Source organism: Artibeus jamaicensis, unplaced genomic scaffold (genome assembly GCF_021234435.1).
Source record: "Artibeus jamaicensis isolate MK-2021 breed Jamaican fruit bat unplaced genomic scaffold, CSHL_Jam_final scaffold_660, whole genome shotgun sequence".
Classification (NCBI taxonomy): domain Eukaryota; kingdom Metazoa; phylum Chordata; class Mammalia; order Chiroptera; family Phyllostomidae; genus Artibeus; species Artibeus jamaicensis.
Genome location: NW_026522052.1, coordinates 4,879,815 through 4,906,311, shown reverse-complemented (window position 1 = coordinate 4,906,311; position 26,497 = coordinate 4,879,815). Strand labels below are relative to the sequence as shown.

At 47.8% G+C, this 26,497-nt stretch overlaps 1 protein-coding gene across 5 annotated transcripts in view; it reads left to right on the top strand.

Moving 5' to 3' along the window:
• NTM (neurotrimin) overlaps positions 1 to 26,497 on the top strand; it is a 940,417-nt gene that overhangs the window by 529,742 nt on the left and 384,178 nt on the right. For 3 of the 5 annotated variants that reach the window (XM_053659469.1, XM_053659468.1, XM_053659471.1), the window contains exon 2: positions 9,164 to 9,248. In XM_053659469.1, the coding sequence (XP_053515444.1) occupies positions 9,164 to 9,248 (85 nt within the window). Of the gene's footprint in view, positions 1 to 8,259; positions 9,249 to 26,497 lie in introns of those variants that run through there. The other 2 variants (XM_053659470.1, XM_037138267.2) reach the window with 2 other exon arrangements.

Genomic DNA, 26,497 nt, shown 5'->3' with positions numbered 1-26,497 from the left:
GAGAAATTAAAAATGCATAAAAAAAAACAGGAGGGAGAATGATAGTTTTAAGGAACACACAATACATCCTTATGAAGAGTTAAGAAAAATAGGCCCCCAGAAAGTCAAAAGACGCAGGTTATAAAACTTACTAGTCCAGCTGACCTCTAAGGCCCTTCCAAGTGTGGTCTTCTAATAGTCTAGTCTTGAAGGATGGCTTAAATATTCTCTTTATGGCTGAATGCCTAGCATAGACTATGATCTAGACAGCCATGTTCCAGCTAGACTTTAGGGGAAGATTCCCAAATGAGCAATTAATTTAGATTTAATAGGACACTTACTGTAAGTTTAAATAAATGCCAGTTAAATATTAAGAGGATATTTATTGAAGATTAACATTGCTAGTTGCATGGCGGGATTTTCTTTTTCTTAACGAAACCCTTAATCAGAGGAATTTTAACCTTGTTGGCCCTGCAGTCAGCTTGCTTTATTTAGACTCAGGGGCGCTCATGAATTACTTCGTGCGGCAGTTTTCTGACTTTCGAAGTGGATACCTTGTTGAGTGAGAAGAGTGGAAGGACATGATGAGAAGAGCTATTTCTCTACAGGAAGAACTAGTAAGTGAATATGAAGGAAAAACAGCTTTTGAGAAAAGTGTTAAGAAGCATTAAAGCTATAGACCATCCAAGCTGGAAGGGTCCTTGGAAGTCATTTAATCCAAATGCCTCCTTCAGATGGAATGTAAAAGTGACTTGGGCAGCTTCACAGCCAGCAAGTGGAGGACTTGAGGCTTGAATGCAATACCCTTGACTCCAGCTCCTCTACTGAGCTGCCATCTTACTCTAGAATAGTTCTTTTAACTTTCAAAAGTGCATTAGCCCATTTGGCTGCATGAATGTTGGATCTTCTCAAAGACCCATGTATAAAGATGGTTCTTTTGACAAATGAGGAAGCTAGCAACTCAAGCAATGAAGCACCTTCTCCAAGGTGACATCATGATGTCCCGAGTTGAGACTGGAACCAAAATCTTCCAGGTTAGAAATGATATTTATGGAATGTCACTTTCAACAAAAAGTACAATGAAGCCCATGTGTTACTGAGCAAATTCTTGTCTCATTATAAATTTCTTCTTCTGTTGCTGATCTTGGTTGGAGAACAATGAGTAAAACCACAAAAGAAAATAAAGAGATGGATTAAAGCAAAACATGTGTACTGGGTGACTGTTTAGGAAGAAGAACGTGGAGGGGCCGAGGCAAGAGCCCTTCCTCTGACAGCAAACTTAGGCTTTTAAGCTCCAAGTTGGGGGCTGGTGAGCGTGCCATACAAAGAGCTTTTTCTAGATTAAAAGGTACCACCTGACTCTGCTTGGGCCACACCCTGAAAACCTTAGAATTGTGTCTATTTTTGCATGTGGACTGGTGTTTGCATGCAACTTTGCTCCTTTCCACAGAGGGCACTGGGCTGATCCTGAATCACTGTCCTGTGATGCTCAACAGTAGCAATGAAGAGCAATGAGTCAGGTGCAAGAGAGTAGTATGAAAGAACTAGTCTACCATCTAGACCTAAGGAGCCTTTGGAGTCAGCCAGCGAGCACACAGGAGAAAAGAAGGGCTCAAGGCTTTGCCAGGAGGAGGTCAGAGGGCAGCACTCACAGTGTGATGAGATGGAGTTGTCTTTCCTTTTTTTCAGTGTATCTCGCGCCACCTTTCAGGAGCCTGTGGGAACATGACAGAGAAAAGTTCCTGCTGCCTGGGAAGGAGAAAAGCCCTTTCCTGTTTCTCCAACATGGGCTCTTTCCCACAGGCTTATATCCTGTGTGATCTTGGAGAACACTGGGGTTGCCACACTGGGGCTACAGCCGGAGGGTCACCCCTCTTCCTGTCCTGGTTTGAAAGCTGAGCCACTTACTCTCTCTGACCACATCCTGCTGCAGTGTTTTGCTCTGTCTCTGGGGTGAAGCCCCTCAGGAGGTGCACACAGATGGTGCACATGGGCCTATGCTCTGCGGGCTGCTGGATTCTTTGAAGAAATATCTTGCTTGTGAATGGGGAAAGCACCTCCACTGGCCCACCCTCCCAGCCCCGGGGCACAGGAGCCGGGGCATGGTTAGCCCCTGCCTCAGGGCAGGCCCTGCACTAAACTCTTCACCTCTCTCGTCCCATTTCGTCTCGCACCAACTCTGTGCAGGAGGTGCTGTGATCACCACTCGTTCACAAACGAGGTTAATATATCTCTGCATGGTTACCGGTTAGTCTTGGAGAAGATGGGGGTTTGCCTTCTGGCCTGTCTGAGTCCAATCCCATGGTCACACTTCATCAGTGAATATGTAGTGACTAAATCGATGAGTGCATGAACACGACATTGTGGCGTTTAGAAGTTTTCCGTCAGACACACAGCCCCTCGGACATACCTGTCCTTCCTTTAAGTGAGAACCATCTGGGAATATGAAGAGCAGCCTGTGCTCCTTCCAGGCCTGGGGTGTAAAGGTTCTGTCCTGTCTGCCTGCAGCTAGGATCCTGCCCACACCACCTGTCCCTTCGTCTCTCCTTCTCACTGTGCAGCCCAGGTGACAGTCATTTCCTTAGGGAAACATTTCCTGATCTTCCAGATTCCATGAGAACCTTCTGTTACATGCATTCTTCCACTTACTCCTCGTAGGGATTTTTATCATTGTTGCCACTGTTTTACCAAATTCTTCCTTAAGATCTGCTGAGTGGATCAAAAAACTGTGGTATATTTATACAACTGAATACTACACAGCAGAAAGAAAGAAGGAACTCCTTTTTCAACAGCATGGATGGAACTGGAGAGCACCATGCCAAGTGAAATAAGCCAGGCAGTGAAAGACAAGTATCATGTGATCTCAGCTATAAGTGGAACCTAATGCACATAACAAACAAATGAGAAAGATAGAACCAGAGTCAAGGAAACAAGGAACAGACTGACAGTGACCAGGGGAGAACGAGGAGGGGGATAAAGGGGAAAGAAGGAGAAGGGGCTAGTCAAAGAACAAGTAGAAATGACCCATGGACATGGACAACAGGGTGGGGATTATTGACCGTGGGAGTCTTGGGGAGGTGGGGTGGGCAGGGCAGTGAGACCAATGGGGAAAATTGGGACAACTGTACTAGAACAATAAAAAAAAAAAAACCCTACTTCTCCTACTACACGGCGTGCTTGATAAGGGTTGGTAATCCTGGCATTGGTTTTGATTTTTCTCTCTCATCCACAGCTTAAATCCACCAGCTAATGCATAGCTGGCATTCAGTGTGCACCGACTGCTTGTTTGTTGAGTAGATGCATTTCTTCCTTGCATTTATAAATCCTTGATTTATAAGGATTTATAAACCAAGGAAGAGTCCCTTCCTTGGGACTCTTCCCCTCCTAATGCCACTCTACCCAAAGCATAGAAAACCATGGTCAGTGCCTGAATATTGCTCTGGCCCGCAGAGCAGTCAACTGGAGCTTGACCACCTACCTAGAACAAATGGGTAGGTGCTCGAGACCTGGGGCAAGGTTCCCAACAGAATATCAGGACAAGTAATGGGAAAAACTGTTCCAAAGAGTAGGTGCCTTTCAGCTTGGTTTTCTCAGCAACAAGCGTGTTCTCAAGGGCCTACAGGGAGCACAGGGTTGAATTCATTATAACTTCAACAATCAGGAATGTGTACACACATAAAACCACCCACAAGCCCAATACTGTAAGCGAATCCATGGCAGAGGCTATGCCTTCCATCTTGTGTCTCTAACTTTGAACACAGTTCCTGGTACATAGAAGGATCTGAAACCCTATTCATTAAAGTTTACTGAAAGCACTGAATGCAGCTGAATAATTGAATACCCAGAGATACACTGGGCAGTAATGACATGACTTCCTCTATAATTCTCTCTTGCCTGTAGACAGAGCAGCCAAAGGAAGGACTAACTTTACTACTTAGCTCTTATGCAATGCCCTTTCCTGGCAGGTACAGTGCAGACAACACTGGACAGGAGCAGGGGTCCTGAGTTTTAGTCCTGATTCACCAGTTATTAACTTTAGTTCCTGCAGCAATTATTCGTCTCTCCTGGGGTTCAACCCCCCATTTATAAAATGAGGGCGTGATACTATACATCTTCGAAGGTTCCCTGTGACTGTATGATTCTGTGATCCCAGGAATCCGGGGTCTCATTATGAGCCAAAACCAAGATGAGGAAAGATTCTTCCCCACAAACCTCTGGCTCTTGAGATATTCCCTTTTGGGTGTCTGGCTTTCGCTTTCAAGGTGTGTCAATTTTGATTACTCACTCTGCTCCTTTCTCTTTTCTGTCTACTTATCAAGTGCTCCACTGGCCATTTTTGCACTTCATGTATCTCTTATGAAGTTTGGTGGCTTTCAAGGTCCACACAGTCTAGCCTTTGCTATTTCTTTCTTATCCTCCTCATTCTGTTAGTGACCTCATTTTTTCTCCATGGAAGCCTCTTCCCCTCTTTCACTCTTCCTGCTGAAATCCTAGCATGCTAGACTCCAGCCCAGTCAAACAATTTTATTTTGATCCTATAATCATATGGGAGGAGGGATAGCATGCATTCTTCCAGAGTCCAGCCCTGCCCTGCTCCTCTGGAGACATCTCTTTATCCAGATCTACACCACCTTCTCTGATTCCTCCTTGCAATATCAGTTCGGTGCCATGCCACTGCAGCCACCCTGCCTTTGCCATCTTCTCACCTGCGCTCCAGTTTGGAATCTCTACCAGGAGAGGGGGGCCTTTAGCCTTTTTAGAGAAGAGAAACTGGCATTTCTTAAGCCAGAGTTCCTTTCTTGGTCTCCTGTGTAGAATATTCACAGCTCTTTAGCTAACCCGGGGCCTGCTCTAGGTAGCAGAGTCAACCAAAAACAACAGCTGATTTCCCTTTCATGGGAAATTGTTCCGGTTCCAACCCTGTTGTAGTGTGTAGATGCTGCCTCTGCCTAATTCTCCATCTACCTCTTTCCTCACCTGCCCCTCAGCACTCCCCAGGGTGCAGGGCAGGCTCCTGCTCAGCTCCCCTTTGCAGTCACAGGACACTTAAAGGGAATATGATTGTTTTCTTTTGCTTGAGCTGTGTGTACATGTGTGTGTGCGTGTGTTTGAAAGGCATTGTCCTACAGATATTTTTATAACCTGAAGCAATTACAGCTGTCAGCACAGAGACAAGCTGTGACAAGTTGATTTATGTGTACACTATATGTGTATGTAAGAGAGGAGGGAGGGAGGCGAGGGAGATGGGGAAGTAGGTGGAGGTGAGTGCTCATTAGGAATCTGCTTTCCAGGAGGCAGAAAGGAAGTTGTTTCTATAAAGAACACAAATAATGAAATTGCTCTGACTGTCATCCCTTTTTCATTAACTTGAATATGCTGGGGAAAGTACAATAAATCCAGCAGTTTTTATGAGGCAATATACAGGAGAGAAGATAAGCCACTAAATGTTGGTTCTATTTAGTGATTAGGGGATGGGGAGGGAGCTGATGTGATTTTTGATCTTCACCTATTCAAACCACCTCAGTAAAGGAAAGGGTTTGAAAGAAGTGGATTCTGCCTTGTTAATTGTGAGGGCCTCTCTGATCTTTCTCCACTTTCTAAACTTGCCTTTTTGAATAAAGTTTAGATCCCTGAGTTTGAAGAGCAGGTATGAAGTTGCGAGTGGCTTTTCTTTGTCCATCCTGAGCGGCACCTGAGCTCTGCCGGGTGTCCTTTCAGTGGATGCTGAGATGCTGCTGCTCCGCACTGTCCCTTCACGACCAGAGACAAAGATGGTCTGACTGTCTTAGATCAACTGCATGCACACTGGTATAAACTGAACGTCTTAAAGAGCCCGGAGGAAGAATTATTTTTCTGCCCAGCCATAATAATGAACTAGTGGCAGGCAAAATGTATTAATAGAACATCTTCTACCTTAAATGGATTTCTAAGTATTTTACTGTAGAGTTAATCATGTACGTAGGCCCCTTGGGAAAGCCTGTTGTCATTATCTACATTCCTAGATGCAAAAAACTAATGCTCATTTGTACCTACCTAGGAATTAGATGCAAAAGCCAGGATTAGAATTTATCATGAAAGGAATCATCACTGCCATTCTCCGGCCTGCAGGGAAATGGCTCCAAAGACATGAGAAGTCCCTCTCCTTCCTCATGGTCAGCCTTTGTTTCCACACGAGGCGGTGAGGATGCATTTAAAAGAGGGGTTGGCGGAGGGGTGAGAATGGGGGTGGTTAGAATGGTTGGATGAGTAGAGGTGAGTTCTTAGGCTTTGGGGAAAGGAGAACCCCCAATTCAGCAATCTAAACATCAGAAAACATAATATCATACCGTACGTCTGTTACCACATCATATCTTAACTTGGTGAAATCTCTCAATTTCCTACTTCCCTAACTGTCCATTGTAAAATGGAGGCGAAATAGGGACTTGCAAGAGTAAACTCGTGCTAGAATAGGAGAATTCTCCTCCTTTTCTTTCAAAAATAGAAGCAAAACTCTCCTTCTCTCCATAAATGTCATTCCCCACCCTGGTAGTAAAGTCTCTCGCTGTGGCCGTAAGTTGACAATTGATTTTTGGGGGTGCTATATATCAAATGGTCCCCACTGGCCAAAAGTAGCAGATGAGTTTCCCTGAGAATTTAATATTAAAAAAAGTCACCAGAGGAAAGCAGGAAAAACAGGCCTAATGATAGATTCATTGAGATCCTCAGTGTAGCGTTGCTCAGCTTTTCAGCGCTGATCACTTCCTGGTCAGCTCTCAGAAGAGAAAAGCCAGCCTGCTCAGGCTCTTCTTGCTACCCCACAGTTTGGCTTCCACACCTGCAAACCTGACCTCAGTCCCTACCAATCTAAAGTAGTTACAGTGAGGGGCATGTGACAGGGGAAATGCTTGTGTCATCCTAACACACATGTTACTTACATGAAAGTGGTGGTTGCTACCTTCGAGGTGCAAGGAATGTTTGGTACTTGGACCCTTATAATGATTCTGACTCTTTGGTATTGGCTAGATGGCTTTTCAGAAAGAATATTTTTCTGTTATTTGACAGTATATATATACATACATGCACATTTTTTCTATCTATCTATTATCTATCTATCTATCTGTCTATCTATCTATCTATCATCTATCTATCTCTCATCTTCCTGGTTAGATTTTACAGAAAGTTGAGGGAAAAAACAAAGCCACTCTTGCCTCCTCTCTGTCCCCAGGGGGAGAGTATGGGTCGGTGCAGGGAGTTCAGATCTGCAGTCCCTGAGAAGGCAACATATCAGTGTTAGCCCTGCTGTGTAGGCTGGGTCGCTGGGGGCTTCCCTCCATTTCTCAGGAGCCAGGCCCAGGAAGGGGAACGCACAGCATTCCCATCAGAGCTGAAGTTAAGGGAGAAATAAAAATGTAGGTGCCCAGGGACCCACAGCACCTGGAGAGGGAAAGTGACGGGAATTGAGAGGAATTCAGTTTTTCCTTAGGCTTCAAAAATTGGAAAAACACACCTATTAAGGTGAAATCAGCTCTGCGATAGTGCGAAGCCCAGGAAACTTAGGAGTCCACTGCATGAATAAAGTCAGAGAGGCTCACACTCGTTCTTCCGAGTGAGCTCTTTTGAAGGGCTAGAATCTTTTAATGTCGACAAGGATACAGAATGTAAGTCAGAACTTGATCAAAATTTCGGTGCAATTTTGCCAGTTTCACACACTAAGAGGCTTCCGTGATTTTGCAGTTGTTTTGTATATGGAAGATCTCTATTTAGAATGGTTGCGTCTCATCTCTGATGTTTTAAACTAGCTTTCGTGAGACGGGGGTTGGTGGTGTGGGCATTGGCTATTGAACAAAAAATGAGATTATTTTAAAACATCTTCCCAACACTCTAAATGCTAACGGAATTAATTTGATAATTTTTAAGGTGCATGTATGCAAGCTACAGGGTTTGCCTTTTCTAGTTTATTGGTTTGTGGCCCCTATTAAGATATCTTGGGCTTATTAAAGCCGCGTGGTAACTTTGCCTTGTTAATTTACAAGTGACAGTTTTTCAAGGTGGGAAATGGTTAAATTCCTCGCTTTGGCTGGTGCACTGCAGCAGCGCTGCGCGGCGCGGTGGGGGTTAAGGTGGGCGCCCGCCCGCCGGGATGAGCGCGCAGTCCGCCTGCTCGCGCGGCGCCGACACCGGAGAAAGTGGCGGTCAGTGATGGAGCTGCTGCCATGACAACCCGGGCGGTCGGGGCCGGTGCGCGTCGGGGCTGCTCCCGGGAGGAAGGCGGCGCGGAGGCCGGGGGCGGCCGCTAAGCGTGGCTTCCGCGCGGCTCCGGTGCTGGCTGCGCCTCGCTTTCCCCAGCGAGCGAGCGAGAGAGCGAGCAAGGGGCCGCAGCGGTCCGCTTCCGTCCGGTCGCCTCTGCCCTGGCCGCCGCCGCGGCCACTTCCCCGGCCGAGAGCGGCTACGTCTCAGCAGCTGCAGCGCGCATTTCGGCTCCGAGGAAGTTGACCTAGGAGGCTGCGGCAGGATCCCCGGGGCCAGATCCCGCACAGCCGTCTTCTCCTCGCACACCCCCTGCTGCCTCCTGCGTGTTCTACTTTTCATCTCTGCTATTGTTACAGATTGTATTCTGCTGGCAATCCTTCCTCTGAAACTTACAAAGAAAGTGTTGGATTTCCCCTTGTTCGAACTGAGGGTTTGCAGACCTCCTCTGCGTGGCTGGATGTAACCCACCCTCCGTCCCCCTTCGGGTACCAAAGTGCTTATTCCACTCCAAAGTGCCATGTCTGAACTGTTAATGGAAAGAAAGGACTCCTGAGAACTGCCCACACCTTTCACCTGCCTTGAGCTTCCCCTTTCTCGGCTACCTTCCCCGCCGGAGCAGTACCAAGGAATCCCCCTGTGAATGTCCTCTGTGGAAACTGGTTCTCCGAGGCTGGAGCGCTGAGGCTGGGTTTGGGAGAGGAATATTAGCCTCGGAGGAGTCTGCGCGCTTTTCTCTAGCCGGCGCCTCTGGATCGCCGCTAGTTCACTGCTCAGCCCCTGTGCTCGCTCCCCCACCCCACCCACTTCCTGTGCTCGCCCGGGGGGCGTGTGCCGTGCAGCTGCAGGAGTTCTGGGAAGTTGTGGCTGTCGAGGATGGGGGTCTGTGGGTACCTGTTCCTGCCCTGGAAGTGCCTCGTGGTCGTGTCTCTCAGGCTGCTGTTCCTTGTACCCACAGGAGTGCCCGTGCGCAGCGGAGATGCCACCTTCCCCAAAGCTATGGACAACGTGACGGTCCGGCAGGGGGAGAGCGCCACCCTCAGGTAGGGAGCTGCCATTCTTCAATGACTTCACAATGAATTGAGGGGGATGGGGTGGGAAGAGAGGGGTAGGGGTGCAGGTGTGTGCAATGGAGCGGCGGGCAGGACGGCTACTGATTTTTTGGGATGTACAGTTGATGGATGCGCTGGATGCTCTGTCCTGGGAATGTTGGCGGTTTCATCGGGAACCTCTCAGAGGTTCAGGCGATGAGCTGTTTCCCCTAAAGCTGGTTTCCTTGCCTCAGGACTTGGGAAGCATGAGGGGCTGCTGGGCTAGGGAGTCCCTAAGATTGAGGACTGTGGCAGCCCCAGGCTGATGGCCATGGTGACTGGGGCCTGGATGGGGCTCAGTGTGAACAGTCTTCTCTGAAGTTAATGAGCCCCAAAGGACTCCTGTGGTTTCCTGTGAATTCCCTCACTCTGTTCAAGCCCCGGGGAGTGGCCAGCTGGGCTGCCTCACTCTGGCAGAGCTGCTGTTTCGTCCTGGGCCTGGCTGTGCCTGGGCTTTCCTGGGGGCCTTCATGCCAGGAGCTGGTGGGCAGGACGTGCTTCTGTTTGAGCACTGCTTTCTGAGATCGGAGCCATGGAGAGGAGTCGGATTTGTCTGTGGAAAGTATCATTTACTCTGGTTAACTGCACTCACTTGGTGCTGTTCACCAAAACAGTACACCTAGCGCGGAAGCTGAGTTTCAGTGTTGAGTCAGGTACTGATTGGCCTCTGGGGCTACGGATTAACAGGGACCAGAGGAGGAGGAGAGGGAGAATCTTGGTCATGTTTTGTGTAAACTAGTGAGTGCCTATCTTCCAGGTCACCCTGCCTCCTGAAATGCTAGCTCAATTTCTAGTGCCTACACACTGCACCCCCCTGGGAGGGCAACACAGAATTGGTGGTTGTAGTGGAGTCTCACTCCCTGGAGTGTTATGAGAGTCAGCCTGAGGAAGGAGTTGAGAAGATGGATGGGAAGAATGATTTTCCTACCTCTCTTTGATTTAATATGCCCTCTTAAATAAAGTTTTCCAAACTGGGCCACTGAGCTAAGCACAAGGCAACGTGGCAGTATTCCCGTCCTTTGCACATGAAGATTGTTGGTGCTGCGGCCCCCTCTTTAGCCCCCTCTTTAGCCCCCTGGAGACTGTTCTTCTAAGACTGGATTGTTTGTGGATGGCCCAGGGAAGGCAGTACCCACGGGAGAGGAGACGATGAGGAGGGGCACTGGCAGGACTGTGCCAAAGGGGTGTGGGTTTTAAGGACCCACGCAGGGCCTGCAGACATCCCACGCCCCTTTGTCTTTGGGGAGCTAACCTCCATTGCCCCAGTGAATTCCTAGTTGCTCCTTGCTTCCCGGAACCGACCACTTCCACTAAGGCCTTTAGGGACTATTCTGAACACAGGTTAATCATCTACCTCCCACCCTGAAAGAACTGTACATCTGCTTTATGAAGGGATTTCAGGGGAACTTCAAATGCACCATGATTTCAGATTACCTGAGAGAAAAACGAAAATGAACGTCTAAAGCAATATAGTCAATGACATTCAGTATTCTCTGGATGCCTCCTTTGTCCTTAAACTTTGGCTGCAAAGAATAACCCGCAACAGATAAAATAGAGACGTTTACACGGGGAGAGCATTTGAGAAACATTTGGGATAATATCTTCAAAGAGAAGATGGGAGGTATCTCTAAACCAGTTCTACTTGATTTGGAGATAAAGACATAGCAAAGGGCCCCTGACAGACGGTAGCCCCCATGTTGGAGGAACAGTGAGAGGGATTGGACGGGCCAGGGTCTGGTCCCAGAAGGCAGCCCCAGAGGCTCATGAAAATCAGAACTCTCTGGATAGCCACTCAATTTAACAGAGGCTCAGGCAGGGCCTGGGCCTGGGTGAGCAGCAGCTTCTCTGCAAAATCACACTCCCGTGTACTGGCTGGCTTATCTTTCTTTGTCTTTCTTTCCATGCATCTTTTTTGGTCTCATCCTGGGGTCCCTCTCCCTGTCTCTTTTAGGCACTAATGTTTGTATTTTTACATGTGCCCAAATGGCACATGTTTGGCCTTGTTTGGGTGTGGATGGAGGAAATGGGATATGGTGAAGCTTCCTCTCGAGACCCAGCTCAGCCATGGCATGAAAGGGACCTGCTGACACACTTGCCAGCACTTCTGTGCCAGCGCTGGGCTGATGGTCGTTCTGACACCAGGAGGAAGAGCCCCCCAATGAGCGGAGCCCTGCAGGGCAGGGATTAGAGCAACTGGAGTCTGCCTGACACTCACCCATTGACCATGGGCCTAATTTAGGATGTGAAGTGGGTGGCGGGTTCACCAGACAGCCCGCACAGAGGATGCTCCTGCCTCCGCAGAATGACCCTTATTCTCCTCAGGCTCTGGTGCACGGGGACAAGGAAGTGCCGCCATGTTGGGGTGCACTCGTTGGGGTGGAGTGGGAGCCCTTGAACCTGCAAACACAGGCTCTGCATTTTGTACAGAGACAAGTTGGGATAGTTTTTCATACAATTTGCTGATTTTTCATATAATCTGATTTCAGGTTGCAACAATGTAGTGGTTCAAAGCTCTGGGTTGTTTTATTTTTGCTGTTTTGTGTGTATGTGTGGGTCCCTTCTTTCTTCCCCTTCCCTCCTCCCCTCTGTCCCTTCCTTTTTCTTGTTTTGTTTGGCATGTGATCCAGCTGCACAGAGCCACACCCAGGGAGGCCCCGGTGCCTCTGCCCGGCCCTGGAGTGCCACGGATCCAAGAGCCACGTCATTGTGGGTGACAATGACGGTGAGGCTTGTAGTTTTCTTCTCAACCAGCAGAGGACTTTTTGCTCTAATTTCATTTTGTTCTGCTTTGTTCTCACCAGTTTCATTTTTGGAGGATCTTTTCCAGTCCCCAAAGAATGAATGCTTTCAGTAGCAGATTCTAACGTGAGGAAACTTTAAAAAAATGTTTTGTTTCCTCTAATTAACACCAATGATTCCTGTGGAGGTATTGGGAAATCTTTCACCTGACATACCATTGACAGCCTGAAAACAATGTCAAACAATTTGCAGTCCCTCATTCGTTCTGCCCTCCTGCTGATAGTCTATGTGCCTATTTTTAAAAGGGTGAGGTTACATGAAACATAATGTGCAGTAATAATAATATTAACCGAGGTTTATTGAGCACTTGCTATTTGTTAGGGAGTTTTCTAAATGTTTCATATAGTATCTCACCCATCATCCAGCCTTATAATGTTAACATTTAACCCTGATAAAAAAAACCCTATGATGCAGGGGATATCATTATCTTCATCTCACAGATGAGGAAACTGAGGAACAGAGAGTTGACATTTGATTAAGGCTGCAAGATGGGAAGTGTTCAAAACATATTGTGAGGCATTAGTAATTATAATGTTCAATAAGATGAATGTTCTTTCAGTTATTGGCCAGTTACTGTGTGGAATGTTTTGTACACAGAGTAACATTTAATTCTCACAACAGCTCCCTGAACTAGATTTAATCATTCCCATTGTACAGATGAGAAAGCTGAGGCCCAGAAGCGGGGAATGCATCTGAAATCACACAAGGGGCAAGGCTGGGATATTCACTCGGGATATTGCTCCTCGACTTCATGCAACATCTTTCCCCAGCGAATTCTTCCTTCTGATTCGTCCCTGGTACTCATCTCCCCACCAATCACTTCATCTTGTACCTGTGTTGTCTGTCTTCTCTCTCCATGTGGACTGGGGAGCAGCCAGCTCCTGAAAAGCAGAGACAATGCTTTGTAATGCTGTGCGCACTTTGTTCTTCCAGATGTTTACTGGGCTGATGAAATAAGTGATGCTAAGTCAAACATATCCCCAGCCTATGTCCAGTTCATCATCTCCTTACCACAGTTCTTTATCACTGTATTATAAAATGCAACTGTGATCAGTCAGCGAAGGTTTAGTGAGAGGTTCTTAATCAAAGGCACTGAGCTGGGTGTTGGGATGTGAAAAGACATGAGGTGAGAGGACTTTGCACTCTGGAGTCTGGGGTCCAACTCAAAAGGCCAAAAGGTGGGCAGTGGCTGAGAGATAATAACAGCCGAGGCGCAGTGCCCATTAACAAATGGCTGTTACAGGGTCGGAGAGGAGAGCTCTCTCTCCCGGGGGGCAAGACCTAGCTCCTCCGGGGGCAGGACCTAGCTCCTCCGGGGAGGGGGATGCGGAGGAAGCAGTGAGGGCAGGAGAGCCCGAGGCGCCCCACGGTGTGGGTGTTGTTCGCTAGAGGTTTTCACGGAGTGTCCTCGGGTTGCTTGTCAGTTCAGATGAATCTGTGTTGCGTTTCTACAGATCTCCTTGGGATCACCTGGAAAACGAGCATTGGAGGCTGAGCTGCACGTCTGGCATGTATCTAGAATGTGGGCTTTGCCACTGTGGGATGACTTCTTTTTGGGGAGGGATGAGTTAATAAACACGTCTGAGAAATGTACAAGATTGAAATTGAGTTAGATATAGCAGTTCCAGGAATAGCAGAGAATACTGTGGTTTGACAGTTGGGGAGGCCCATGGAGTCCCCTTCCAGATGTTCGAGGCTGTGGCACGTTGTCTCATGTAAAACACGTCGCATTTCATCGTTAGGCAGATGGATCCTCTGTGAACCTCTCCAGCTACTCCGTGGCCCCTGGAGGAGAGCACCGTGCTTTCTCTGGGTTCACATCCCAGTACCTAGCAGAGGACTTGGCCCATGATTTTTGCTAATAAAGTCTGAGCGACTGTCCTACCCCTCCTTCCACACCCTTTGCTGTAGACGTCTGGCCTCCTTTCTGTTTCATGAATACAGAAAACCTGCTTTTCCCACGAAGCCTTTCTCCTCCCAGTTCCCACTGTTGGGGATACTCTCTCTGGACAGTTGTTGATCACCTTGGCCTCAGCTCACACGGAAGCCTTTCTGGACGCTCCAGTGAAAATAATCCACTCCCACTCCCAGCAGTCTGATATTGGCGGGTCACCCTGGACTAGTTTTTCAGAGCAATCATCTGTATCTGAAAGTGTTCCCTTTTGTTTATTTGGTATGTGTTAATAATCTGCTTTCCCCAACTGGACTGTAAGCTCCTGGAGGACAGGTACCTTCCCGGTCTTATTCTTCGCTGTGTAACAAGCTCCCGGCATATAGAAGGTGCTTAGAAAACAGTGGTAGCGTGAGCAAATGAAGGGCTCTCTCTGAGATCACGATCTTCTTCTTCCCTTTGCACTTCTCTGACCCATTTCCTTAGCTGCTTGTGGCGTCCTGGCCGGGGCCTGCCACAGTCCAGGCTGTGCAGCTGTGAGAGGTCTTCTGTGGTGTGAGCCTGCTTGAGGACGTTACAAATGACACATGGTAACTGAGCTGCCGTCTTTCTGTCCAGGACACAGGTGGGCTGTATCTGATGCCTCTTACTTCACAGCTACACCCACCCTCCCATGACACACGCCTTCTTTCTGCCAGGTCACTTGCTTACCCAGAACCTTTGACAAAACGCTGCTGTCTGTTGATGGGGTCAGCCCCAGGTGGGCCTCAGGGTAAGGAGCAGTCCCCAGATGAGAAGGGACACGGAGACGTAGGTCTTGGCCCATCCTTCTTTCTCTGTTTGGCGTCTCCTGGCCGTGGTTGTCTTGTGCTGTAACTATTGATCCGTTGTTCATGAGTTAACTTGTTCAGAATAGCAATGCCACTCAGGAAACATGCGCTGCTCCGACTGCCCCCACCCCCGAGATCGGCTCCCGTGTGCTCACCTGCGGGGCCTGCCAGGCATCCAGCCGGTGGACTGTGGCTCCAAAGAGCATGCACAGATGGGGCTGCAGAGGGAGGCTCCTGGAAGCACACTCTGTCCGTGTATGGAGCCAAAAACGAAAATGGGAAAACGACAAACCCAACCAACCATGGGGCAGAAGGAGGAGTTTGCCAGTTGTCAAGGGAACCTGGAGAAGGGCACAGAGGGCCGGCCCGAGTCTCCAGCACTCCTCACCTACAAGTGCTTTGCAGAAATGTTTCTTTTGTGTTTGAAAGGATTACAGAGACCAGGGAGTTCTACCACCTGGGTTTACAGATAATGAGGCTAGTGACAATCAGTCTCACAGGCAGAGGTCTTCTTTCTGGAAGGGTGGCTGGGAGCTGACGCCCAGCCCACACTAGGCTGTGAGCTCTAGCCTAGGGCAACCTGCGCCCAAAAGAAGGCCCAGTTTCCTCTACTAAAAGCATCCTGCTGATTGTGTTTCTGAGACAGTTGGCTAGCGTTTATCCCCATGGTCTCTCCTAGCTGCTGGTTTTGTCTGGTACTGAGGCCTGCCTTCTTAGCCCTTATGCTGTCCCTCTGGTTTTGTTTGGGGCAACTCTGTTTACTGGGCGTCAGGTGCTAAGCAGTGTACGGGCAGGGGCCTGTCCAGTCGCATAGCTGCTCCACAAGGTGGGTGCAATGACCACTACGATTTTACAGATCCGGAAACGTGAACGCTGAGAGGCCAAGTGAGGCCTTTCTCCAAGTCGTTCAGTCAGACGGTGGCTAAGCCTGGGGCTTGGAACCAGTCATGTCCGACCTCTAGGCTAGTTCTCTTCATCACTATAGGGGCTTTTTCATTCTACCACTTCTTCATTGCCAAGTTCTTCTCCTCCCAGAAAGTGAATTTGGTTGTTTTCCTTCGTACTGGAGCACAAGAATCTTTTCCTCTAGACGTATTTTAGAAATGGGGGCTGGGGGTGTTTAAAGTTTTGAACGGTCCAGGCGTGGAGACACAGAGTTGCCGCCCGGCCTCCGGACATCCTTGTCACCGGAGAAGCCTAGACTCTAGGGTTTGTTCAGAGTAAGACTGTCATTCCCGTTCTTCCACCGACCTTCGCTGCAGACACTGGCAGTCTCGGACTCTCAGAGAGCGTTGGCAGTTTCTCAGGCGCTGCCCTGCATTTGACTGAGGGGGACATCAGGCAAGTCCGGGTGGAAACACAGCTCTCCGAGGAGCCCGAAAGTCCGTGCATCCGGATGCCCCGCCAGTGGGCGCCGGGCAGCGGAACCGGGACCCACACGTTTCCTTCTTTGTTGTTCTAGAAATAGGATCATTGGCATCTCTCTTGGGGAATCTTTAAAAAATGCAATAAATATTAATAGCATATTTATTCTAAGCTCCGAGTCTCCACTGGTGGGTAAAAAATAACATTATCTTTATATTAGTTGAGGTCAGTTTGCTTCCTCAGGAGCAAGTGGATGGGTTCACACTCTGCCATGGAATACTGATAAAAAAGAAATACTACCATTAGCACCACGAAGATGGCCAAACAGAACTGTTTTTTTTTTTTTAAGGAAATCAAGAATTGTTTGGGTTTAGAATGGGATTTCAAATTGCTTGAGTGAGGAGAGGAGTAAGTACTAGGAATGTTTAACGGAAGAGTCAGGGATGGAGATGAAGGGATGGAGCACGCCCTGTGTGTGACCCTGGACAAAATGTTTTAATCACTATATAAAGAGGGCAGTTACCACCTACCTCGAACAGTTGTTTCAGGTTAAAATGAATAATGGACATAGAGCTTAGTGTATAATCTTCACTTTCTTTTCACATTCATATACACACATCTGCATGTGTATGTATGTGTAATAGTCACACATCTTACAGTTTTCATTATAAAGTACTGCAGCGTAAGCACCCCTTAGCTCCACTTTGACAGATACAGTACATAGTGCTTCTGAGAGGTCTTGAGAAGAGGCGTGCCTCCTCGTCTACCTGTGATTGTACTTTCCTGTGCTTCTCTCACACATCTGTTTAGAGTCTAGGCATCTTCTTCAGTTCACATAACTTCTTGAGTTATGTCACGTCAGAAAGAGAGTGAGAAGACAAATATTTTTTAATTTTCATAAGATTGTTGCATAGCAAGTTATGAAAGTTCCTGGCTTTGAAGATGAATTTCCTGCCAGAACAAACCATACAGAAGGTTCTCTGGACCCAGGTTATCTGAAAAAAAAATAGCAGGGTCAAGAATGTAAGTATAGATTTATAGTTTATAGACCCCTTTTCCTTGAAAGGTTTATTTTTCCATGTTAAGCCACTGGAGTAAGCAGGCAAAACGAGGGTAGGGACACCACTGCTCACGGGGTGTGGCCCCCCGCAGTTTAATGTTCTCTGATGGCACTTCCTCTTCACTCACGTCTCCTCTTCGTGGAGAGTCTAGTGCAGGGCTCGAGTGGAGATGGGGAAAGTAGAAAAGAAAACCTCTCTGCGTTTGGCACTTTTTCTTACATGCGAGTCTGGGGCCGGATCGGTGTGCCTGGCATGAGACGCTGACCCCACAAGGCGCTGATGGAGCCACAGAAGGAGCCTTTTCCCTTCAGGCCCGTGGCAGGGGGCGTGCTTGGGCATTGGGTTACATAGTGCAGTCTCGGTCTCGCGTGGTCTGTGTTCCCCAGACCTCGTTGTTCCATATTGTTTGGGTTTATATGGGTGCATTTGGCCAACTTGCTGTCTTGTCCCTGTGAGCTATTTCAGCTTTGAACGCTTTGGGGGCGGGGTTAGAATTGTCTTATAAAATGAACATATAAATTAATCTTACAGTATTGCTGGTGGTTTTTGAAAATAATACAAGTTTAATGGAAACAGCATCAACCACTAGACTGAAGATGGAAAAATGACAAAATTGAAATTACCCCTCAAGACAAAGCTTTGTGTGCCCCACGGAGGTGCAGGGAGCTGTGACTGTGTGGAAATAATGTCTTGATCTCGTCTGGCTTTCAGACAGACTGTGGTGTAGTGGATAAGTGGAAAAGTGCTTTTACACTTAGAATAATCATCTTTGGGAAAATGTACTCATCAGGAAAGCTGAATCCCAAACAATTCTCACCAGTCGGAACCTATGAGGAAGAAAGTAAGACATGCAAACTGTATTTCATTACGCACAGTAGTTGTGCATGAGCACTGGAAAAAACAACACTTTGGTGTGGTGGGTTGAATTGTGCCACCTCCCTCCCCTCCATACACAAAAAGAAATTAGGAAAAAAAAAAAGATTTGTTGAAACCCTAACACCCAGTACCTCATACTTTGTGGGGAAACCGGTCATGGCAGATGCGATGAGGTATTTACAATGAGTTTATGTTAAAGTACGGTGGCCCCTAATTGATATAACGAGTGCTATCCTAATAAGACCATGACAGTGTGGTGGCAGAGTAGACGCACAGGGAAATGCCTTGTGGCGGTGAAGACACGGACAGGAGTCATGCAGTTGCTAGCCAAGGAATGCCAAAGATGGCCAGCGACCTACCAGGAGCTGGTCAGAGGCAGCGAAAGATTCTGTCCTTCAGCTTCACAGAAGGCACGTCCAGCCGATACCTGCATGTCAGCGTCCCCCTGGCTTCATGAACTGCGAGGCGGGGCACGTCTGTGACTTTAAGCTATGCAGTTTGTAATGCGCTTTGACCGTGGCCCAGGAAGCTGACGCACTTGGGAATTATTGTTCTCTTAAATAAGCATCCCATGTAAAGGACCGCTGAAAGGCCTGGATAGACCACCCTGTCACCCACCATGACAGGAGCCACTGCAGTGCATCGAAGGGGTGTCGGGGCTCTGAACGCACTTGGTGTGAGCGTTTGGTCCCCGCAGTGATTTCCCAACCACTTCGTTACATACTCAGGCATGCCTCGTTTTATTGCACTTCCCTTTATTGTGTTTCACAAATGCTGGTTTTTTTTGTTTTTGTTTTTTTCTTACAAATTAGAGGCAAGACCCTGCACCAGCACAAATGGCTCTCTCACTGTGATACTGGCCTTGTGGTGGTCTGGAACCGGGCCTGCCATGTCTCCGAGGTGCGCATGCGTCTAGGAGGCGGGTCTGGCATGGGACCGATTATCCTCTTTTTCTTAAGAGGCCACTGGGGCAAACCCTATTGTATCTTATTTTCAGGTTATCTTTGCTACCTCAGAAGTCCAAGACCTCCCAGGCCATGTTTCATGGTTTAGATTCTTTTTATCCATATGGTCCTGCACACCCAGTAATCGGACCCAACAGCAAGCGTCTCTAGATTCTCCAAACATTTCTACTGTCTGGTCTTTATGACATGTCACCAGCAACATCCTTCTGCCTCCAGACTCTTTTCTCCTCTGAATGGTCTTTTTCTTTTTTCTTTCTCTTAAGCTAGAACCTGGCTATTTCCTGGGTTAGTTTCATACCTGTATATTCTGCTTGCCAGTGGGCCGGGATGTTTGACGGTGGTTCTCCTTGTTACTCCGTGACTGTGGGACACTCCTTTTCCATCTTCCCCAAAATCCCCAGCTCCACCGGCGCGCACACACATTGCCCAGAGCCCCTACCTTGCTGCTGTCCTCTGCTCTCTCCTGACCAGTCTCCCTCACTCTGGAGCTCCAGGCTGCACCTCTGGTTGTTGATCTGCAGATCAGTGTATGACCCAGACATTTCAAACTCAGTGCCTCGCAACCAGTGCTCTTAACAGGAGCCCCCACCCGCCTCCCCGCCAGCGCCCCCCCGCCCCGCCCCGAATATATCTGCCCTCGGTCTGCCCCTGTCTTAAGAATGGGCCTGGTCATTCTCTCGGCTGTGCATGCCCAGAATGTAATAGATATGTTTTTTTCTTTCTGTTGCTACATCTACTCATCAGTAAATCCTGTTTCTCTTTACTTTTAAGATATATCCTGCATCAGACCACTTCCACCATCTCAAACACTGCCCCTGTAGCCAGGCTGCCCCAGCTGCCCCCTGGACTACCCCTGCAGCATCTCCTCTGGTCTTTCTCCCACTGCTGCTGCACCGCAGTCCATGCTCCAGGTCGCAGCCGGAGTGAGTTACCACCTAAGAACATAAGTCACGTCACTCTCTTTTCCAAACCCCACAGTGGCTTCCAGTGGTATTTGGAATGAAATGCAAACAATTCAGTGCTACGAAAGACTTTGTATTACCTGGCACCTGCCTGCCTCTCTGGTCATCTTCCTGCCCTGCTCACAAGGATGTGGCTCATTGAACTTCTCCCTTGTTCCTTGAACCTGCCGAGTCCACTTTGCCCCAAGGAAATGCCCCTTGCTTTTCCAGGACTCACTGCAGTGCTGAACTGGGGGATCCTTCACGGCTGTGCTCAGACACCCTATTCTCTAATAAGACTTCTAGATAATGCTATTGGACATAGTCTTGCCCACCCCTGTATCACTCTATCCTTTACTGGACTTTAATGTTCTTCACAGCCCTCAACAACTAGAAAACTCTGGTATTTATTTATTACTTATCAGCTCTTCCACAAAACATAAGATCTGCTAGGTCATGGACTTTATTGCCCTCATTTATAGTGGTGAAGTCACTGCCTGGAATATGGGATATATTAAGTAATATTTGCTGAGTGAATGAAAAATTTATTAGGAATAATAGCAAGCTATTAATACTGAAAATTATTAATTTTTCATTAGAAAGCAGAGACCCTGGCCTCTCTCTGACTTGGCGTGCCTTCGGGTGTCCTCAAACAGAGCTCAGCTGGGGTGCGTGTGACCTAGCACTGGTTCGTCTCCCAGGATGGTGACCGGAGCTGGACACTCAGGCAGGGATCACTGGGACAGGGTGACACACTTCATAAGATCCACATGGCCAGAATCTAAAGGACCTTTACATTTCTGTGTTCTCAAGAGGGCTTAGAGAAAATCTAATAAACACTTGAAAATAAGGATTAGTTTCTAGCTCAAGGCCTACAAACTTGGGGGAAGGGAAGGAAGCCAGAGTTAGGCAGAAATTGGGCTGTGAGCCTGAAATTTATTTTTCAGTGTCTGCTATTTTATTTTGAACTTGTTTATTAAAGGAATTTTACTTGAAGGCTGCACACGGAAAGCCAAGAACCAGACCTCTCCTGGGGGTCAGGTCCTGGTTCTACCACCTCCCAGGTGTGACCTTGGGCACATGGATGAATCTCACTGAGCCTCACTTTTGCCTGCGTATAAAGGAACTCATGATGGGAACACTGAGCCAGGAGTGAAATACGAGGTATTTAGGAGAGTGCCTGGCACTCAGCGTGTGTTAGCTTTCCCAGCTAGGGGGAGACCCGGCAGGAAAGGTATCTGCTGTGGGCAAACAGCGATGCTTTGAAGCTCAGGATCCTGCGGGGAGCACTGTGCAGCGATACCTCCAACAGGAAGTGGGCTGCCATTGGTGCAAATTCTGTAGCAACACAGGCATCTTTGTGGAGGAATGATTTTGAAAAATCTGGGCAAGTGTCATTGGTTTTGGAATGTGAGCAGTGGTCTAGGACTAGGGTGATCTGTGTTTTAGTCTGGGCTCTGTCTGAACTCACTGCAGGATGCTCATAATACTAGCTCATCTAGGCTGAAGTTTCTCCGTGTCTGAAATAAGAAGACAATGTGATCTGTACTGCGCTGCTCAGTTCTTTACAGTTGAGGAAGGAGTCTTAGCTATTTAAAAATACATGTTTATTCTTGTCCCTGGGTAGAAAGCTTGATTGTGTTTTCCAGCCTCTTTTGAATTTAGGTGCGGTCATGTGACAGAGTTCTACCCACAGGAATGTTGTGTATGGATTGGCCCATCGAACATTCCCAGATGAACTACTTCATGCTGTTTCTCCTTATGCCTTCTGGACGTTGATGTCCAAAATTACCTTGGAAACTGGTGTCCTATTTGGCAGATGCTCAGGCAGCCAGGTTGTGGAATGCCTGCACAGGCTGACCCAGAACCTCGTCTGTTAGATCACTGCATGAAGGAAAAACACACTTCTATAAGTGATAGGCTTCTGGGAGTTTGGAGTTCATTTGTTAGAGTAGCTAGCACTAACCTATGCAATTTAACACCATTCTTATTATTCTTATTCTCTGGGTTCCACTGCATAGAAATACGCAGATGTATTTTTTAAATCCACACTTAAGCATTCATTAAAATTTCTTGGCAAGGCTTTTGGCAATTTTTTGCATGGGTCCATCTGTATGTCGGAACCTTGACCTTTTCAGACTGAAGTTTCAAAGGTTTGATTTTCATCTGCTTGACTTTCTACATCTCTGAAGCAAGTAAGATGTCTGCGTTACCCTGCACACAGGCGAACAGTGGAGACAAAGAAGAGTTTTACCTGGGAGTAAATGTGCACATGCCCACAGTGGAGCCAACTGAAGACACACTATAATAAGTAAAACACCTCTGAGATGACAAATTACTTATTGATGGCTGGAGCGTTCTTATTTAGTGCAACCTTTAGTGGTGGGGATATTCCAACATGTGCTGTTTTCATTGACACACAGTAAAGACACAGATGGGATGAGTTGTAGGCTTGTTCTTAACAATGTTAAAATGAAGAGAGAAAACCATTGTCAGAGGTCAGAGTTTGAAGGAGCAAGAGCCTGGTGGGGTAGTCCTGTGTGTGTGTGTGTGTGTGTGTGTGTGGCTCCAGGGGACGGAAGGTGTGAACAGGGAGGGGGAAGGCAGCTGCGTGTAGGGATCTACCATGACCTCAGGTAAAGCAGAGACATTGAGGCTTTGGGGTTTGCTGGGTGTCGGGGACCTTGTCTTATTTGCATTGTTGTCTCAGTGTGCTGCAGAGTACCTGGCACTTGATAGGAGCTTACCATGACCTGGAGGAATACATGGGTGCTCTGTCACGTGTCACTTCGGCACTACTTACTGTGCATCTGGTCCGTGCCAGGCGCTGTTCTAGGCACCGAGTTCCCCTCCTCACAGAGCCATCTGTCCTGAAGGGGGACCGAGACAGTAGCCCCACACACTGATAAAAAAGCATCCTCTCCTAGCGTGCAGCTTGCCCAGACCAAGTAGGAATAGGTGATCTTCCCCAGCCTGATACATCTGTCGAGGGCTCCTGGTTGGAGAGACACAGCTGTGCTTCTTCAACCCTCTCCACCCGGGTCCCTTGGGCAGCACCCACCTGCACAAATGCACCTAGCAAGCCCCAGCTGTCAGTCATGTGGAGGTAGGCAACGCATTATGTCAGAAAGTCAAATGTGGGTAAGGGGCAGCATAACCTGGGCTGTGGCAAGAGGGGTGTTCACAGGGTGGCCTACCAGGAGCATGAGAGTAGGGGAGAGCCCCACAGGGGTCGGCAGGACAAACATTCTAAGCCAGAGAATCAGCCAGTTACGTGACCTATTAAAAGAAGTGAAGAGCAAGGAGGAGGCAGTCTCCAAACCGAGAAGGGGAAGGAGCGAAACGAGATGTGTGGGGCCTTGAGTGATTGTGAGAACTCTCATGACGTGGAAATCAAGGAACAAACGATGATAGCAGCCTGAAGAATAGCCGATGAGGAATACATTTGAAACTCACACAAACACACACCTGTACCCACGGTGTTTGGTGTGTGGAGATGCCTGGTGGTTTCCATGGGATTGTTTGTGGGTGGTGGCGGCTCTGTGGCTTCAGGGCAGCGGGTGTCTGGGGCCGGGCCCCCGCTGCACACACATCTAGCGGTGGGTCTGGTGTTTTCCAGCTGAAGTGCCATCCTTCTCTGGTCTGTTATTCTTTGTCGGTTTTTTATTTATCACATCTCAAAATTACAAACATTTAAATTCTGAATAATATCCGGTTTGACGTTTTATCTGTTGCTGTTTCCAGGATATTCCATTGTGAAATTCGGCCAGCGTGTTAGCATTGTGTGTGGATGTGTGTGTGTATCAGCAGACACATATTTGGAATTAATGGGCCTATAGAAATCAGAGATGGATTAGGCCTAATGAGCTGTTCAGAAGAATTATTTAGCACATATTTCATATCTTTATTCAGTAATCAAACCTACACACTGTGTGTGCTAAGAAGGTGAGGTACTTTTTCTCTCTTTCACTCCTTGAATTATTTCCATTTGTGCCTGAAAATTCAATGTTTCTCCCCTAGAGCATTTTGCGCCAACTTTATTAAGCATTCAGTTTGACATTTCCCTGCCCTTAGGGTTGTCTTCGGTATTGGAAAAAATAGTTGCTTTGATTGTTATTGTTAATATATAATTAGTAATTGGTGCCTGGCTCCAAGGGCCCCCCCGCTGGGATGCTGGGTGGCTGAGACCAGGTGGGGGCGCCATCGGAGACTAAGCCCTGCCCTGTCCCCATCCTTCTGTTCCCCGGAAGACAGAGCTCTGATCTTCCGTGCGTCCTGGCTGGAAGACTTGGAGAGTTAGCCCCGATGAGAGGTTTAGATACATGTATTTTTTTGAATTTTTATTGAGTGCGATGAGGCCCCTGCTGCCTTGTGTTTTCACTGGAGGTGTATCAGAACTGGAGACCTTTCTGCTGGAAGACCAGGTACGCTGGGTTGTCGCCCACTTGGGTTCAGGTCACTTGTTCAAGCACGCGTTGTCAGTAGACCTTCTATTGCTACTCACGACATGGGTCTCTCTGCTAACTGGGGGGAAGAAGGAATGGAAGGTGGGACACTTGCTGGGATGGAATTTTACCCAGAGAAGGACTGACTTGTTAAAGCTGTAACAGAAACATGAAATTATGGGACTTGGAGGAAGCCCCAGAGCTGGCCTAATACATTTCAGCTTGCAACACTCCAGCACCTGCCCTGGGAATTTTCTTTATGGCTGGGTCAGATACAGCACATGAATATAGACCCTAAACACACACACTCAACTTTTGCTAGTCTACATAAGGTATGCTAATTGAAAATGTCTTCAGTGGTGGGAGAAAAATTCTGGGGTTGGGGCAAATTTGAGCTCAAGCTTGATGTGTAAAATTATGCACTTCTGTGAGCCTTTATTGTCTTGCCCATGAAATGGGGCTAAGTAATACCTTAATACCTGCCTGACAGAGTTGTTGTAAGAATGAGATATAATAGTCAAACCAAACACAATATCATTATCAGCATTTACTGGGGACCTATTATTCTATGACAACTGCTTTACCTGAACTATCTATTTCATAATTATTTATAATAATTACATAAGATGACATGTAAAAGCTCGAGAATTTTGTCTGGCATATATTAGGCATTAATAATACATAAACTAGCATAAAAGAAGTTAAAGCTGCTTATCATGGAGAGGACATGATGGAAGAAGGGTGCTCTCACTCACATTCTGGCTCTTGCCGAATTCGCAGACACAGGTCTTTCCTGTCGCCTTTTACCTGCGCTTTGTCCCACCACAAAGGGATGCTCCACACGCCCCAACACGGCACTTTCTGTGGCCACTGAGTGTGGTCACCTTTTCCACCCCTTCTCCCCTGTTCTTTCTCCCCCTGTTCCCCACATGCATCTGTGGAAGTCCCACAAAAATCAGACACTCTCTCTTTGCATGTGCTTTCCTTTCAGAACAAAGCTCATATTCTTTTATGTGCCCATAGTTTGTCGTTAACAACCACTCGCTCATTTATTTGACAAATAATCAATCACTCAATACCTCCTAAGTGCCAAGTTCTAGACTCAGGGCCCCGAGGAGACAGCGAGCAAAGATGTTTCCTAATGTTAGGTCTGCAGCGTTGCCAACTCTGGAAAGGGCAGCAGGCAGGAAGGGTGCAGGGAATGAAGGGCAGGCGCTCATTTCAGACTCACTGCTGGGGAAAGGTTGGTCCGAGGAAGGGCCTTTGAGCCAGTCCATGAGTGAGGCCAGTGAGCCCCTGTGGGTTGGGGGAGGGTGCTCCAGGCAGAAGCAGAGCGAGGATGTGAGGGTGGGTGTGTCCTTGGCTTACACAGATGCTGAGAGGAGGCAGAAGTCCAGGCCCGGCCCGTTGGCCATGGTGATTACAGTGACCACTTATGGGTTCATTCTTGGTATTATGGAAGCCACTAGAGCAGTTTGATAATTTGGCTGTTGTATATTGACATTTCTTATTTATCATTTTGCATTTTGCTATTATTTTTATGTCTTATCCGTGTTTGATTTTAAGTTCTCTGAAAACAAAGTCCACATTTGGTTTGTTTCTTTGTATCACTGATGGGACAGGAGGGAAGCTCCCTGAGCTCCCACAGTGGCCCAAGCCACCTCTGTCATCAGAACTCACTGCAGCACATGGAGAACCTCTGTCTCTCGGGGTCTGGTGAGGCTCCCACGGATGCACAGAGTGTGAGGCCACTTCCAGCTGTTACATTGCAGGGGTGTCCCTGATGGGTCGTAGGATTCTTCTGGAGCACAAGCCCTCGGGTCCTTGGGTGAGTAAACACTGTGCTGTCCTGAGACTTTCCTTTTCATTGATGGTCCAGGGCTCAGCCGCTTGGCCAGGCTCTGCTGCTCCAGGTCTTGGAAGGTAGAAGCTGATAAAATGTCCCGAAAGTGTGATTTGTAACAAAGGCTTCAGCAGAGAGATCACAAACTGTTACTCTATTCTTATCTTGATATTTAACTGAACAAA